This window comes from Balaenoptera ricei, chromosome 12, assembly GCF_028023285.1.
Source record: "Balaenoptera ricei isolate mBalRic1 chromosome 12, mBalRic1.hap2, whole genome shotgun sequence".
Classification (NCBI taxonomy): domain Eukaryota; kingdom Metazoa; phylum Chordata; class Mammalia; order Artiodactyla; family Balaenopteridae; genus Balaenoptera; species Balaenoptera ricei.
The window spans coordinates 52292915-52311409 of NC_082650.1; the positions used below are offsets into that span (position 1 = coordinate 52292915).

An 18495-nucleotide genomic window follows, 5' to 3' on the forward strand; every position below is an offset into this window, starting at 1 on the left:
GCTCCGTGGCATGTGGATCTTCCCGGACCAGGGCTCGAACCCATGTCCTCTGCTTTGGCAGGTGGATTCTTAACCACTGCACCACCAGGGAAGTCCTTGCTTCTCGTTTTAAATTAAACTTTTCTGAGGCAGCAAGGCAGATATTTTTGGCTTTCCAGTCTCTTCTGTTTTGGGCTTTGGTCAACACATTGTGGGTATCTGAACCTCAGTTTTCAAGAAAAAAAACCCAACTTTGTTCTATTTAATAATTAGTAAAGAGATTTACTTAAATAGAAGTACAGATTAATGGATGTTTAAGTAAGGAAGAATTAAATAATATTGGTAAAATTTTAGATAAGGTCAGGAACCATCAAAACCTTTTTGCTACTTAACCTTGAAGCATTCTTTTAAGATTAAGTAGTCATTGTGTAATACTCTAATTTCTGGAAGTTGCTTAAAAGAAAAAACACAAGACCTCAACTTAATTACTGAAGCCATATGTAGGGAAAATGTTTGTCTTTTAAGAGAAACCAAACATGTTTTTAAAAAATTGGGCACAGAGCATGATATAATTTGTTATGTTTCTACCTTTGGTTTGGCTCTCCGGAAATTAGAGCGTGGTTTTATTGGTTGTGGTAGTTTTCATCAGCCTGGGGATTCTGTCATGAACCTCTTCTCTCCTCCCTTTATTCTTTGGCTCAGAGAGCTAGATGCTACATGAAGAGCATCTAACACAGGGTGTAGTGTGTTTTAGGTGTTTTGTTCCCTTTCTCTTCTACCCTTGTTTGCTTTAAAATTTTACTTTAGTGGTTTTCAATTTTACTTTTATCTTTGTTTTTTGAGCTTTGTAGCCTTTTGGGGAAGTTCACAAAACAAAATGTGGAGTTACTAAGTTTGTGTGGAAATAAAATATATTTTCAAGTGTTCTTTAGCATATTGAGGGTATTAGCAAACTTTGGGTTTGAGTCAAAAGTTACTGTTTTAAATTATTTTCATTATTCATAAAATAAGTAGTTATTGTGTGCTATGTATGTGTCAGGTATTACACTAGGCGCTGATATACTGTGAGTAACAAATACTAACAAGTAAACAAGTGATGATAATAGAGTTTAGTAAGAGTTGTAAGGGGCGGGGAGGGTGTGCCATAAAAGAACTTAGGGAGGGCTCTTAACTGGCATGAGATAGAGAAGATTTCCTTGAGTAAGTGAGGTCCTAGTTGAAAGCTGAGAATTGGGTAAGAGTTACTAATAACAGCAAATAGCTACCATGAATTGGTTGTTTACTATCTGTGAGGCACCTTTTAGGGGCTTTACATACCTAATCTTATTTAATTCTCAAACCCACCCTGAAAGTTGGAAATTGAATTGTAAAAGGCTAAGCAGCTTGCCAAGATCTCTCAGTTAATAAGTGGTAAAGTTGGGATTTGACTTCAGGTAGTTTTTGCTCCAGAGCCTATGTTCTTAACTACCTCTCCCTAGATAGCCAGGTAAAAGTGGGAGTATTCCAGGTAGGCCTCCCTCTTCGTCTTTGGGCATACAGATAGTATGGAAAGCAGCTTGCGGTATTATACCCTTAATAAGGTTTAGAGCATTAATTTGGCCAGGTAGAAAGAAATTTGCATCTGAGTGCCATCTCTTTGTTATGCTGAGGTTAGTCAGAACTGAATAAGATCCTGTCCACATGCTCAAGGAGTTTGCAATGAGCCAGAGGAGGAAGGTCATGGTTTGTGCTTCTTTGTGACTGTAACCATGGTCTCCCCATTGATCATCTTAACAAGAGTTAATGATTGCTTCTTGGAGGATAAATAATTTGAGTTGAGTCTTGAAGGATGAATATAGTTTGGAGACGCAGCAATGGGGAATGGGAATTCTAGGTAGAAAGACCCAAGAGAGCAAAAGCATAATGGTGGGAAAAGCTTAGGGAACTGTGGGATATGGGGATTTATTTTGTTTGAAATACTAGGGTGATAAATGTAAGGAGGTAGGTTGGAACTGGATCCTGGAAACTCCAAATAAACACGTTTAAGCTAGGTTCCTATCAAGAGAGCCTAAACACACGGAATGTTTTCTTTCTGTATTTGAAAATAGGTCACTTCAGTTTTGTTTGATTAGGTCTCCTATGATTCATTTATGTCTTTGTTTAACAGTTCCTACCTAATGTAACAAATTGTGATACAAAAGGTATAAAAAAATTATTCAATTTCATCATTAAAGATAACCACCATTAAGATGATTTACCTTCTATATTTTTACTTATAATAAACTTTTATTTACAAAGAATAGGATTATATTATACATACAGCTTTGAAAGCTGTTTTTCTAATTTAACAGTACAAGGTAGATAATCTTCCACAGCAAATATTTTTAGTGTCTAGATAGTATCTCTCTATGGATGTACTGTTATTTATCTGTTCAGTACTCTATTGATGGACATTTATGTGTGTGTGTTTTCAGCTATTAATTATACCTGTAATCACCCTTTTATACGTTATAAGCTTAATTTTAGTTTATTTCCTTCTAAATTTCTTGAAGTGGAATAGATGATAGTTAAAAAGGTATAACTTCTTTAGGGCTTTTGATAACCTTATTGCCAGATATTCCTTCAGAGTGTAGAATGTATGAGAGTTCCTTTTTACCTTAGCCTCTCCAACACTGGTAATATCAATCTTTTAAATATTTTTACTAAACAGAACATATTGAAGAGAAAAGAAATTAGTTGTTTTTCAAACTATATGTTCTTTTATACCTTTTTTTAACCTGTTATGCACGTCTTTCTATATCTGTTAGCTAAAAATGTTCTATTGTGTGGCTATATCTTGGTTTATTTAATTAGTCTCCTATAAATGGTTTATTTAATTAGTTCCTTATAAATGGACATTAAGGTTGTTTCCAAATTTTTACTGTTATAAACAAGGCTACTTATTCATCTTTGCACAATTGACCCATTATTTTTCATACTTTATCTTACTAAAAGTGTAATTACAAGGTCAAGAGCAATTCTTTTTTACATTAAATGGTTAACTGAATACTAAGTATTAATATATTTTGATCTAAGGGAATGGGTCCAATAAGTTAATGAGTACATTAACTTCTTACTTAAAATTCTGCAAATAGTAGCTGAGAGAATATTATATGCCAGGCACTGCTAGATTCTAGAGAATTCAAAGGTGAAAAAAGATGCTGTCCTTATTGTGTCTTACAACCCAGTGGTTATAGAATTTGAGTCAATAGCACAGTGACATGAGACTACTTAAGATTGTTTTATGCCTTGCCATAGTGTCTTTAGAATCTTAAAGGAAAACCATATAGTTGTATTTATTTATACTTCACTTATCTTTTTTCTAAACAGGAAAATAGTTCTGCTTGCAGGATGGGCATTGTTATTATTCCTTACATACAAAGTTTCCAAAACAGACCGAGAATATCAAGAATACAATCCTTATGAAGTATTAAATTTGGATCCTGTAAGTAGTATTTTATATAGTCCCTTGAAAATACTCTGGGCCCACAGCCTAAAAGAAATTGAGCTGTGCCTAAAGAAATCAGACTCTGGTCAGTTAAAAAAGATACCTAATCCATTATTATTTTAATGCATATATATTTTTTAAGCCACAGATGTTGATTGCCATCCTATTAAGGGTTGGTTTATAATTGCTAAAATGTAAAAATATCTGAAGATGAGATAAGAAGTTAGTATATTTTTAAAAGACATTTCTAAGGTTGGTTTAATGCAAAGTTAGAAGCAAGGGGTTTATTTATGTTAGTTGGGTGGGACCCTGTGTTAGTTGACACTAAGGCAGTGTGTTGGTGTCTTTGTCATAGAAATTCAGGTTAATCTTGAGTGTACCTGTTAGCTGACTTTCTTGACTGAACTTGAGTGATGGGTCCCAGTAGAAAACTGGTCTTTTAAGTTAATCAGTGGAAAGTTAGAACTGAAATGAATGCTAGAGATCATTTAGCCTTTTTTTCTCATGGAGAAAATGAGGCCTGGAAAATTGTGTTTTGTCTGGGGTCCCATAACTTAGTAAGCAAGGTCAATCTAGTGCCCTTTCCATTTTTTCCCCCATTCTACTTTTTTTTTTACTTCTAGCCTCTCCTCAATAGATGGCTTGATCCAGAGATTCATATGATACACAGTAAGGAGTGTGTTTATCTTCTAGTTTTCTGCTTTGTAGAAGAAAAGTTTGCATATCACCTGAGTTTTCTTATTGTGATGATCATGGTCATCAAGAGAGATTTTTTAAGATTAAAAGGTTTGGGGGCAATTTAATGCCATAAAAAATCAATGTGAAAAATTTATTCATAGAAATTGAATCTAATTAGGAAACAACTAAGGTAAACTTATTAAGTATTTACTTAATATTAAAATATTGACAAGCAGGTGAAACCAGAAATTCTTCAGATTTTTTCTTAGAAAGGAAGTTAACCTTTGATTTGAGTTTTTTTCAGCTAGACTTAATTTACTGTGATCATTCATTGATATTTAAATGTCACTATCATTTTATTTTATTTAAATGGCATTATATAGTATCAGTCTCAAATCGTCGGTGCCTAGGGTACTGCGTGGCACATACTAGGTGCTCAATAAAATAAAATATATTGGACAAAATGAGTATTTTTATTTAAAAAATATGGAGGTGAAATTTATAGGACAAGGTATATATAGGATGAAAACTTCATTTTCTGTTTCTGAAAATATTGAGTAGTTCAATATTTTAAGTTCAAAGTGGAATGGATTATGTTTTTACAGCATTGTGCTTATTTTTACTAAAACAAAGCCTTTTCTTTTAGGGGGCAACAGTAGCAGAAATTAAGAAACAGTATCGTTTGCTGTCACTTAAGTATCATCCAGATAAAGGAGGTGATGAAGTTATGTTCATGAGGATAGCAAAAGCTTATGCAGCGTAAGTATTATAGGACCTGTTACACATTTTTAAGAGTGGTAAAGATAGTTTTCTATTTGAATAAAGTAGTAATAAAATAGTTGTCATACACTTTTATTAAGCGCCTCATATGTTGAGTCTATCATTTATGGAACTACCTGGCAACCATGAAGTGTTAATTTAGCCAAACCTTAATTTTAAGTAACTTACAGTAGTGCTTTTGCCATGTAAGTTGGTTAAATTAATAAGTGATGGGTTAATTGAGCTATTTTCAAAGCATCCTGATTAGAAGAGATATACTTGCCCCTTGTTTTCATTTCTAGGCTTTTTGTTAGGCTAGATCTATTTCTTTTATTTTGGCCTGTAGCTTGTCTCATTTAAACTATAAACTAAAGATGAGTTTAATTTTGGGGAAACAGGATAGGGTATATAAAATTTGAAGTAATTCCTTGAGTATTAATATTACAAGAGTTAAAAAGTTAGCTGGACTCTTCCGGAATCATAGATGTATCCCACACAGCTCTTATGTTGAATTAAAGAGTAAACTACAGACAAGATGTTATCTGTTTTTTGGGGACTCGGTGATGTATATAATTTTGTAAGGTAACTTAAAAAATATAAGTAAATAATAGGATATGCAGATATAATAGCAGGCTGTGAAAGTGGTATGTGAATGACAGAAGTTTGGGAAATATCATCTTATGCATTTTTGTGCTTAATAAAAGTATATTGACTCTGTTTCCTCTCTGCCTAGCCCGCACCCCCTTTGTGGATTGCTTGTTATCTATGTGAATATGATTCTGTAGTAAAGCAATACTTTCAGGAGCTTCTGAAGTGTACACTACATTTTCTTTTCTATGCAGCAGACGTCCTCCAGATTGCTGTCTTTCAGTTGGTGTCTCCTTTTCCCCTTTTTTCAGTGTGTCTCCTTTAAGCATTTACCTTTGTTGCACAAGTATTGCAGTGCCTTAGTTGCTGTCTTCAGGTAATTTAAGAAGAACTGAAGATTTCCAGAGGAAGTCGGATAGCCTTGGTTTCCCTGTACAATTGTCCACCCCACCCAGAGCTTTAGCTATTGTTTCTTTGAGCTTTCTGTCTCCTAATCAGATTCTTTTCCCCAAAATAATTAGTAGTTTTAATTTTAGTGCTTTTGGTACAGTTATTTCCCCCCCCCCCCTGAGTTTTCAGGTATTTAACACTTTCAAGTTCATGATTTTGTTCTCAGGTTACTGGAAATCTGACTCTATGATGTATGGTCACTATTCTAAGAAGTACAGAAGAATAATATATGGCCTTTGGTTTTAACTCAGTTACATGTTCAAGATGTAGAATGTTTTGTATGTAAAATGTCTTAAATAGTTGATGGTCTATCAGACAAATGAAGAAGTAAAATGATTATGGGACCCAGAACTTTGAGTTATTGTAACTTGGACAAGTATAACTAGATTAGTTAAAAGGGTGCATTTTACTGAATATAGGTTCTGAGTGATTGAAGCTACTATCTTACGTATAACTCTACCAGCCTAAGTTATGTAATTCAATCAACTTGTAGAATGCAGTTATAAAAAACTGCATGATCTACAAAGTTTTTCAGAATTTGCCTTGGTTATTCAGGCTAGTTTCTCTTCCCTTATTCATTCATTATAATAAACAAGCTGGGTCATTCCTATTTCTTCAGACCAGATTGTAACTTAAAGGAAAGGAGGTATGGTTATTTTTGAGGAGTTAGACCAACTGTTGATATCTGATTCATTCTTCTGGATATAGTTGGGATTTTGCTTTTGTGTGTAAAATCTATGTTTAAACTACTTTATAACAAGTGGGCAGCATGATTTACATCCTTAAAGATATTTTGATTTTTAAAAAGTATGTTTTCATGTGTTCTTACATATGAATATGTAACTTAGCTCTACATAGCCAACTCAGGCCCCTCACATATAATTTAGTGAAAGCATTCTCTGGGTTAGGATTTATAAACTGAGGTCCCTGAAACTGTATACAGAATTTATGTGTGTTTGTAAATGTGCATTTTTTTCCAGGGCAGAAGGGGCATTGGTTTCATTAGATTCCTAATAAGATCTATGATATAACCTCCCACCCCCAAAGTCAAGGGATATAATCATGTTTAGGAAACTTTATACTCATTGAATTTAAAAAAATTATGTTAGCACCATTGGTGTTGTTTAAGCTTGTTATATATAAATTATACTGAAATCATATAGCTTTTAAGTACCTTAAGTCTTAGGAATGGATACTGAAGCACTAATAAGTAGCCAAAAATCAGTTGCTTTCCTACACTGACTTTTAAAAAAATGGATAATTCCTTTGAGTATACAGGATGGTTACACAACAGTTGTACAATTGGTTTAATGAATGAGTTAATGGAATTAACTCATTAATCAGATGTGTATGCAGGTTGAAAAATCAAGTGCTTCTCTGATGAGAGCTGTGCTTTATTTTGCAAAACCTAAGGGCATTGTATAGAGAACAGAACAGTTTGTGGTGCTGCCATCATTAGAAAGTCAGGAGGGGACAGAGATAATTATTTTGGGGAAAAGACTCTGATTAGGAGACAGAAAATTGAAAGAAACAATAGCTAAAGCTCTGGGTGGGGTGGACAATTGTACAGGGAAACAAAGGCAAAAGTTTTTGAAAAACATCCCTCCCTTAGCAGAAAGGAATCTTAGCGCACCACTCCTTATTAACTTGTAATCTCTCTAATAATGCCTTTCATTGGCTCCTGTATTTTACTGCGGCCTTAGGTCAAACAGTGTAAGTGGAGTTATAGTTGAATAAGGACTAAAGACATCAAGGTTCTTGTTTTCATAAATGACTAAATTGATAAGTTTAAAAATATTTTCCAGTCATTGAAAAATTTTGCAATTTTATTAAGGTACTTCTGCATTCTCTCTCTCAATTGGAGCTTTGTTGAATAGAAAATGCATTGTATCTTAAGTGCATATGTTCTGGGAAATAGAAATATGGCTAAAATTAGATTTGGACATAAACATAATCTTTTGCCAATTGGTCTGCAAGAATGCCTTCCTTATTATGTTATTGGTCATTTTGTGTGTATGTGTCTGCCTTGTCTCCTTAACAGCATTGTAAAGTTTTTGAAGGAATTGAAAATTTCTTTTAATTTTTTTTTTTTTTTTTTTTTAACATCTATACTGGGACCTGGAATAAAACTACTCTCACCCTGTGCCTTGAGCCATTGCCCAGGTTAGGGGTTATATTTATGTTTAGGTGTTTAAAAAATCACTGTCACTTTCATATTGCTTGGGTTAAGAAGCTGTTGCTTTAGCAGGTATTTTCCTAGTCTTGCTTGAAGTTGGCTTAGGAGAAAATTGTGATCTTAGCACAATGCAAATGACCTTTTCCAAAGCAGTGGAATTTTATAGGTGTTATTATTTTTTTCTTTGAGAATGTGGTGCCAGTTTTGGAGGGATTATTATTAGTCATGTATTAAGTTTATATTTAAAAAATAGATATATATCATTATTAAAGTAAAAATATGCCCATTGAAGAAATTTTGGGAAATATCTGAGTGTATACGATTTTTAAAAGTAACCTATAATCCTCCCTGCCTCCTTAGAAAATGTAGTAGCCTTTAAAGTTGCATCTTCTGGCTTGAACTGGCTAAACCTGAGAACCCGTGGGCCAACTAGGAATTTGTATCTGGGCTCAATAGTTAGCATTTTCTGTTAATGCTGAATTTCTTATTTTTCTCTCCCCCTTTTCTGATTTCAGAGAGTTCTTTTCTTGATTCTCTGAAATTATCTTTAAGAAGTGAGTTGGTTAGTTAATGGAGTTTGTGTATATGAGTACTTATTTTTCAGATGTGGCTTTCTAATTTTGCACCTTTGTTCCTTTTATGCTAGTTTAACTGATGAAGAGTCCCGGAAAAATTGGGAAGAGTTTGGAAATCCAGATGGGCCTCAAGGTGTGGTAAATGATGATTAAAAAATACTGGGGTTATGATATGTGTATATTATAAAAATGTTAACTAGATTGAAAAGAATGTTTTGATTTTCTTAGTTTGTGAATAGGAAAATTACAACTACAAGGAGTTAAACAAATATGTAAATTGAGTTCCCTTTAATTTTTACTTTATTCTTCTTTCTAGAGATTGGTTTGAAAGATAGAACTTTGATTGATTTGATGAGGAAAGTAGTCACTGTCATTATTCTTCATTTCCAGTTAGTAGTTGATAAAAATTGGATGAAAAAAATCTGTTTTTCTTTACTGACTAAACATTTTCTCATATATTCATAGTGTTTACATAAACTCAGGACATATAAAAGAATTTAAGTGTTCTGGGAAGAAGGAATTCACGTACTTAGAATTTTTTTTTCTTCTGGAAAAATTTAGTTTCAAATAAAAACCATGTCCATCAACTTTTGTGTAATGGAAACACATAATAAGATAATCTTACAGCTTTTTTGGAGGGGGTGGGGGAGACAGAATTTGGGGATATAAAGAAATAAAACTGGAAATGGAGACTCTTCAAAAATATTCTTCCTATTTTAGCCACGAGCTTTGGAATTGCCCTGCCAGCTTGGATAGTTGACCAGAAAAATTCAATTTTGGTGAGTACATTTAAATAAGACACTGTAATGTGTTTGATATATCTTGGTAATATAAAGAGAGCTTTACAAAGAAAATACTGGTATGCTGTTTTCAGTTTAACTGTGGATTGTGAAAACTGTTTTTGCATAATGGAGAAAAGAATTGGTTCCTATTATTAGGTTGTTGGTTTGGGGCAGTGTGTTCTAGCGTAGGGTTCCCCCCCCCCACTGTTTAAGGAATTTCTTACAGTTGTGGTGATTTCTTGTGGAGGTGGTTTCAGATTGGGTCCTACCCTTGGTTTAGGGAACCACTGTTTTTTTATGGTATCTACATTTATCTTAAGTAGCGCTCAAAATTTGTTATCTTTTATTCCACATTTACCCAGGCTAAATTAATTTTAATGTGTGCTAACATAATGATATATATTATATATGGTACTTCAGGAGGCAGTAGGTTATCAGACTTCAGTCTGTAATAGAGGCTGCAACTCTTAAAACATCGGGAGTTATCCTAACCTATTGTTCAGGAATTCCCTACTTCTCCTTTCTTGAAAATAATTATCTAGGAGCTATCTTTGAAGCAATAAAAAAATCCATGTTTTGTTTTGAAAATGGCTATTTAGTGTTATTTTATGGCTATTTATTTACATGTTATTTTCCAGGGTATATAGTTGCTGTATATAAGCATGTTTATTATGCTTAGGGTTATTCAGGGAATACTAGAGAAGAGAAAAGATAGTTAGCTACCAGATTTGGGATCAAGCAGTAGGACAGACATCTAAGACCAATAGATAGAAATTACTTGCAAACAGAACATTATGTGTTCTGTTTGATATTTAGGTAAAGAAACCAGCTTCTACCATTTATTTCCAAGGCACTAACTACTTGCCAAGGTGTGGATATATAATACAGTTGACCCTTGGACAACAGGGGCTTGAACTGTGTGGGTCCACTTAATACATGGATTTTTCCGATAAATACGGACTACGGTACTACACAATCCATGGTTGGTTGAATCTGCGGATGCAGAACCACAGGTAATGGGGGGCCAACTCTGAAGTTAGAGGTGGATTTTCCACTGCAGGGAGGTCGGGGAGCCAAGCCCCACATTGTTCAAGGGTCAGCTGAAGTTGGCCCTCCCTTTCGGCATGTTTTGCATCCATGGATAAAGAGGCCCTACTCTTTTATCACCATTTTATATAAAGGACTTGAGCATCCCTGAATTTTGGTATCCTTGGGGGCCTTAAAACCAGTTCCCCATGGTTACCGAGGGATGACTATATATGCTGCAGGTTCCCTATCTGCAAAAGGAAAATAATAATGGTACCTTCCTCTTAGAGTTTGAAAATAAGGATTAAATGAAGTACTGCATGAGGAGTGCTTTTAATAGTGCCTCCCCCATGTAAGCCTCAAAATAAGTGTTCATGGATGTTGTCATAATTTACCTGATGAAGGCCATAATTTTTTCTTTCCTTTTCAATTCAAGGTTTTACTTGTATATGGATTGGCATTCATGGTTATCCTTCCAGTTGTTGTGGTAAGTTCCAGCTCTTTTTATTAACATTTTTTAGGGAAGGGAATTGGTGCATGCTTTGGAGTCTCCTTATAAGATTGTAATTTGTATTAGAATATAATCCATTAATCCTTGAATTTTAATAATCTTATATTCAGTTATACTTTAAAGGTCTTCTAAAGGTGACATCTCTTTAGTATGTTAAAATGAATCTCCTCCTGATCCAAAAATTACACACAAACGAGATAGTACAGATGTATTTAGAATTTAAAATGAAAATCTTCCGTTACCACCTCCCCCAACTCCATTTCTCTGTCAGAGATAATCAGTGCTAAGTTTGCTTCCTTTTCAGATATTTTTCTTTGCATTATGTATATATACATGTGCATATTTTTTTAAAAAATGTGATCTTACTATATTGTTCTGTGACTTTTTTTGCTTCATATAGGGGTACAACATGTAGAACAACCTCATTTTTAAAAACACTTGCATAGTACCTCAATATGGAGGTACCATAAAGTTTATGATTTTATTGTTTATTATTCTTATGACTGGTGGTGTTCTTACTGATCTTACGGTTCCTGTGGGTCCCATAGTGAGGCTAACAATTAACTTGTCTTGCCTTCTTCATAGGATTGTTGTGTGAGAATCCACTTGTGTGGAATAATGTGAATGAAAGTAGTATATCAACTATAAAATTGCTCCTACGCTTATTTGTCAAATATTTGTTGAAGACATGCTATGTGTGAGGAACCAGCTTGTTGCTTATAACAGTGGGTTGTTTCATTCCTATTTTGTTTTTAATTTCTAGCTGAAACTTAAATGTTTTAATCATATATATGTAATGAGGTAGGTTGGTGTTTAGGCCTCAGGCAGCATAAATATTTACCAAATAAATCATTTGAAATGTGTAACAAAGGCATTTGTTCTAAAAAGCAGGTCTTTTTATTGGTTTATGAACATTTAGAAAATTTGACCATTCTGCATCAAAGTTAACATTTATCATGGTTTTTATGCTTTATTTCTGGTTTAATTTTGTGTTTTAGGGCTCTTGGTGGTATCGCTCAATACGCTACAGTGGAGACCAGATTCTAATACGCACAACACAGATTTATACATACTTTGTTTATAAAACCCGAAATATGGATATGAAACGTAAGTAAATTTAAGTAACTGTGACATTAGATTATTTTCTGAGTCATTTATGTAGAGTTGATATATATTCAACTGGAGAAATTCCATTTAATAGTTTTAGGGATATTCAGTTCATTATAGCTAAAGCTGGAGGAAAATGCTAACACCCTTTATCATATGTCTTAATCTGTAGTTCTCTTGTTCCCGTTTTACTCAGCTATATGTATATATCAATGCATATTTTTTTCCCTCCAGAAATTTTATAGTAAAACTTCTTGTGGGCTAATTTTGTAATAATAATACCAGCTAACATTTCTTGAGTATTTGTCGTTGCCAGGCATTGCTAGCCACTATGCATGTATTAACTCATTTAATCTTTGTATGCCCCCATAAATAAGTGCTGTTTTTAAGCACATTTTATAGATGAAGAAACTGAGCCCAAGGATATACAGTAAGTGACAGAGCTAGGATGGAACTCAGGTAATGTGGTTCCCAAGCCCTAAACCAGTACATTATACTGTGTTAATCGTGTAAAGTATGTAGAGGTCTTGGGTGTGTTAAAAGAAAACTGCCAGAATATTTCATTCCCAGAGTCTTATTTCAAAATTTATTATGAAAAACAAAAAGTACCATCCTAAATAACTTTCTTTGATCCCATAAAGCTAACATTATAAATTTTATCCCTGGAAGATATAGTGTTGCCTTTCAGAATCACTGCTCTGTGGAAATCATACACATTTCCCTTCCCTTCCCTTCCTTAAAAAAAAAAAAAAAAAGTAAGTTTTAAATTGTGCCTCACTGGAGGATGTATTTTTGTTCCAAAACCTGAGTGGACTTTTTCGTATTTCATATTTGCCAATTTTTTTTTAAAATTAATTAATTAATTAATTTATTTATTTTTGGCTGTGTTGGGTCTTCGTTTCTGTGTGGGGGCTTTCTCTAGTTGTGGCAAGCGGGGGCCACTCTTCATCGTGGTGCGCGGGCCTCTCACTGTTGCGGCCTCTCTTGTTGCGGAGCACAGGCTCCAGACGCGCAGGCTCAGTAGTTGTGGCTCACGGGCCTAGTTGCTCCGTGGCATGTGGGATCGTCCCAGACCAGGGCTCGAACCCGTGTCCCCTGCATTGGCAGGCAGATTCTCAACCACTGCGCCTTCAGGGAAGCCCCATATTTGCCAATTTTACTAACTTTCTTGGTAGTGAGAAAGAGATTCCTCAGGATCATATGACTGTGTGAGCTGATCTTGTGTTTCTGAAGAATGAACTGATCTTATATTCCTGAAGAATGAGCAGATCTTTTATTTCTGAGGAATGAGTGAATGTTACCTTCCCTTATGTACGTGTATGGCTCTTCCTTACGCTGGGTCGAAATATTAATATATAAACATTCTCCCTTATGAAACGGTTTTATGTTTGTAACCTGTTTTAATGTGTTTTTTGGATCAGTGATCTTGATTTCTATTTCATTTCTGAGGATGGTACTTGGCCTTAACAATTAATTCTATCAGAAAAGCTTTGTTTAGCTGGTGGGTTTGGTTATATATCCTTGACTTTAGCATTGGCATCATTTATATAGCTGTCTTAGTTGTTTTCATTCAAACATTTGAGGGTAGTAATAGTAATAGCTCACACACATTACTATGCTGACTGTGTGTCAGGCACATATGAAGAAACCGTGGCCCACAGAGAGGTGAAGAATATTGTTCTAGGTCATTCAGCTACGCGCTTAATTAACCTCTGTACCGTCCTGCTTTTTGTGAGGATGTTGCATGTATTTTCTGCTGTAAGGTAAGATTGATGACTATAGTGCCAGTCATTAAAGAACTTGTATAGGCCAACGAGAGTAATGCTAATATATGTGACCTCACATCATGTGTATTTCAAGGAACACTATTCCCACAAAACCCTCCAGGGTTCCATAATAAAAATTTCTGCAAATTACAGTATATTTTAGTTTACTCAAGGCTCTGAGGAGTCATGAAGTGAAGAAACCTGAAACTCTTTTTTTTTTTTAATACTAGGTGTGCTTTATTTATTTATTTATTTATGGCTGTGTTGGATCTTCGTTTCTGTGCGAGGGCTTTCTCTAGTTGTGGCAAGCGGGGGCCACTCTTCATCGCGGTGCGCGGGCCTCTCACTATCGCGGCCTTTCTTGTTGTGGAGCACAGGCTCCAGACGCGCAGGCTCAGTAATTGTGGCTCATGGGCCCATTTGCTCCACGGCATGTGGGATCTTCCCAGACCAGGGCTCGAACCTGTGTCTCCTGCATTGGCAGGCAGATTCTCAACCACTGCGCCACCAGGGAAACCCTGAAACTCTTTTTAACTCTTATTTCTCAGCTTTATTTAGCCATGGAGTTCCCCCTCCGCCCTTTTTTTTTTTTTTTTTTTTTTTTTTACAAAGCAGTTATTAGTAACATCACATAGAATACTTCCTGCTATAAATTTCTGTGGAACACATGCTTAGGTCTAGAAACCGATGCTATTTGTAGTGATTTTAACGCACCTAGTTGCTTCTGGGCCCTTAATTTGATGTGTATTTCTATTTACTTGTGATAGGTAATATTGCACACATTTTAAAAAGTGAGACGTTTCTTTTGTTATGAGAGAGAGTAATGCTTATTGATAGTGGAGTTCAGATGATTTTAGCATTGTGTGTGATTGGAAAACTGCCTCACTCTAGGATTAACCAAGTATCATGGGAGGCGGATTAATGGGTGAGCAAATTTATTTTTCTTCATATTTCTTTTGTTTTCTTAGGGCTTATCATGGTCTTGGCTGGAGCCTCTGAATTTGATCCTCAGTATAACAAGGATGCCACAAGCAGACCAACAGATAATATTCTAATACCTCAGGTTAGGCCTGCCTCCCAAATTCCTTGAAAAACATTTAAGTATATAAAGTTAATGCTTTTTTAAGTATACATTTTTAAATGATTATTTTATTTACTCTAGCTAATCAGAGAAATTGGCAGCATTAATTTAAAGAAGAATGAGCCGCCACTTACCTGCCCATATAGCCTGAAGGCCAGAGTTCTTTTACTGTCTCATCTTGCTAGAATGAAAATTCCTGAGACCCTTGAAGAAGGTATTTGTGATTCTAATATCTGTAGGGTTTTAGTGGTACAGAAGAGGTGGATTTAATTAGACCTCATGGTGCTGTGTTTTTTTGTCACTGTTCTTTATTGCTCAATCAGATAATTACTCAAGGACCTTTTAAAAACAAATCTATATGCTACGTACATAATTACTTCACAAATTCTTTGAAGGTATTAGTAAGTCAGATGTTTTGGCAAATGTTAAAATGTTGTATTTCAAGGTGAGAGAATACTCTCTATGAAAAATGTTAAGTCAGTTGCAGATTATACAGTAATTCCTGATGACTTTTAAAAAAGGATTTTGTAAGCCTTTTGGGGCAAGAAAAAAATGGATTTTCACAACAGATGTCTCAGTCACTGCCACCAGTACCACCATCATACTCCAGCAGTAGTTACCAATAAAGTGTCTGTTTAATCTTTATTTAAAGCTTCATAAGTACTTGAAGCCATCTATTCTACTTAAAAGAAAAGCAGTGGATTGGGACAGTGGTGTTTTCAGGGATGTCATGAATTTGAGTGTCATCTCTTTTCACTTGCATTATTTCAATTGGAAGTTTTAAAAGAAAGTTATTATCCTTAGGGAATTTTCTTTCTGAATGAACCAACAACCACCCCCCCCCCCCCACAACCCTGCTTTAAGCCAGTAATGCAATCAAATGCCTTTGAAAACAAGGTCAGTTGATGCTCAGTGATTAATGATAGGATAGGCTGCTTATGATGGAATCAAGGAGCGCTATTTAGACATTGTTTATTGAAGTTGCAAGTTAACTAGTAATTCTGTTCCTAATGTTCTGTACAGATATGAAACCATCTCCATTTTTACCAATTATCTAAGAAACAGGGAACAGATTTTTTTTAGGTTGAGTACCAACCCCAATGGATGATCTTAATGGTTAACTATTATATGCAGTATAAATGAAAGTGTCTGTCTCACTCCTCCTCCTCCTATCCTCCTCTCTCCATTTAGTTGACATTTATTCTCAATCTTAGTCTTTGGACTTATCCATAATTATACTTATAGGAATTTAGGTACACAAGAAGAAGAATTTTGAAGTTCTTAAATTAGTAAGATTATGATTAAATTTAAGATTAAGGCTATTTCAAAAAAAAAAAGGTAGGGAGTAATTTATAAAGCCCAAGACCATAATATTAAAAGTTTGCCTTCGAAACATCTAATTTGAGGTAGGGTTTTCTGATTGATTTTTTTTTTTTTTTAATTTTTATTTATTTATTTATGGCTGTGTTGGGTCTTCGTTTCTGTGCGAGGGCTTTCTCTAGTTGCGGCAAGTGGGGGCCACTCTTCATCGCGGTGCGCGGGCCTCTCACTATTGCGGCCTCTCTTATTGCGGGGCACAGGCTCCAGACGCACAGGCTCAGTAATTGTGGCTCACGGGCCTAGTTGCTCCGCGGCATGTGGGATCCTCCCAGACCAGGGCTCGAACCCGTGTCCCCTGCATTAGCAGGCAGATTCTCAACCACTGCGCCACCAGGGAAGCCCTCTGATTGATTTTTGACATAGTGCTGCCGAGGAGAAACTATTGTGTTCAACCTGTAATATTCTGAGGTCATGTGAAAAATTTGTGTGACAGCTTAAATTTAGCATTCGTCTTGGACTATAGGTGATAAAGATGTTTTAATCATAAAAGAAGAATGATTTGTTTCAGGTGTTTTATTGTTTTGCAGATCAGCAATTTATGCTGAAAAAATGCCCTGCCCTACTTCAAGAAATGGTTAATGTAATCTGCCAACTAATAATAATGGCCCGGAGCCGTGAAGGTGAGGAGGAAGCATAATTATGTTGTACTTTTTCTTGCAGGCACATACAGATTACACTTCATAGTTTTAAGATTTTTGGGTGCTTAGTATAATTCTGTCTGTAAGGTGAATCAGTTTTCCCAGTTTTGTTCATGGTTTTTCTTCTTTTCTGTATTTTTCATTATGTAAAGTATCGTAACTTATGTTTTTTGAGTTTAATTTTTCATTGTTTTATTGTTATTTATTGTTTGCAAAGATTTAAAATACCCTTTTCCTTCCTCTGAGTAGTTTTAGAATTAGGTTAACAATGAGTTTGAAGTAATTCTTTAAGTGATGTTATGATGATTGATCTGACATGTAGTGTTTTTTACATAATGGAAAAAAGAACGAGGGAGTTTATTTATGGTCAGTAATGGAAAGAGAGACCCTTAAAAAAGAGATACTGGTTGTGTTTTGTTGTTATGGATGATGTCAGTTTTTGGCATGACATCAGTATGTACATTTGATCAAGTTTGTGTATTTTCTGTGTCTTACCCAGTAACTTTTAAAGGAAATTCAACACTGTGATCGTAAAATCTGAGGTGTTAAGGATGTTCACATGAATTTGGTTTTGTGATGAATTGTGTACTCCTGAACATATAAAAAGTCCAGACCTGTTTTTGCTTTTCTTCTATTCTTTCTAAGAAAGGGAGTTTCGTGCTCCAACTTTGGCATCCCTGGAAAACTGCATGAAGCTTTCCCAGATGGCTGTGCAAGGCCTTCAGCAGTTTAAGTCTCCCCTTCTGCAGCTCCCTCACATTGAAGAAGACAATCTTAGAAGGGTTTCTAATCATAAAAAGGTAATTTGCTACTTTAAAATTAGTTTTAAGCAGTTTGTCCTGTCACTTAAAGGTAACATGAATGAAAAATTTTCTAGAAATGGTTACTATGAACTTCTTAAGATTTACAATGTTTTAAACATTCTAAAACTATCCCTCAAGTGATTCTGTTAATACTTTCTTGATTAGGTAGCTGTTTTGTAATATTTTACTACTGTAGTGGTTTACTTTGGCTGTCGGTTCATTTTAGCAGTCAACACTTTGTTCTTTATGTTGCCAAAAATAAATGTACTAAGTAAAAATGCACTGTATACTTTCCATTTATTTCATTCGTGGCTTAAAGGGCTGGGCAATAGTTTATTGGTTGAGTATGAACAAAAAAAATTAAGCATTCAAAAAATAAGTAGATCAAATACAGATAATTCTTATTTAGAAAATACAATCTGTATATAGATTATGATAATGAATCTTAAGATACTTAAGAAATGTAATATAAATGAAAACTTGAGGAAATATGAGAAAAAGTGGAATGAAATTTAATTTTGCTAGGAGATTTTAAACATTACTTTGTATATATTGATATTAGACAAAGTAGGCAGAAGATAGACATTGGATTTGATAGTGTTAAGGTAGAACTAATAAATATGTATTAGAAATTTGCATCAGAGTTCTCTCCTTTCGAGTAAGTGTGTTACTCTTATAAATTTGATCACATTTTAAGTCATAATTGTAAACTTCAGAATTCAGAAGCAGG

General features: G+C 34.7%; 1 protein-coding gene across 1 annotated transcript in view; it reads left to right on the forward strand.

Moving 5' to 3' along the window:
- The window catches only part of SEC63 (SEC63 homolog, protein translocation regulator), a 69231-nt gene that overhangs the window by 23255 nt on the left and 27481 nt on the right, over positions 1–18495 (forward strand). The window contains exons 3-12 of the mRNA XM_059941470.1: positions 3328–3442; positions 4770–4882; positions 8743–8804; positions 9392–9450; positions 10916–10966; positions 11989–12097; positions 14832–14926; positions 15026–15158; positions 16852–16944; positions 17608–17762. Of these exons, the coding sequence (XP_059797453.1) occupies positions 3328–3442; positions 4770–4882; positions 8743–8804; positions 9392–9450; positions 10916–10966; positions 11989–12097; positions 14832–14926; positions 15026–15158; positions 16852–16944; positions 17608–17762 (985 nt within the window). The remainder of the gene's footprint in view (positions 1–3327; positions 3443–4769; positions 4883–8742; positions 8805–9391; positions 9451–10915; positions 10967–11988; positions 12098–14831; positions 14927–15025; positions 15159–16851; positions 16945–17607; positions 17763–18495) is intronic.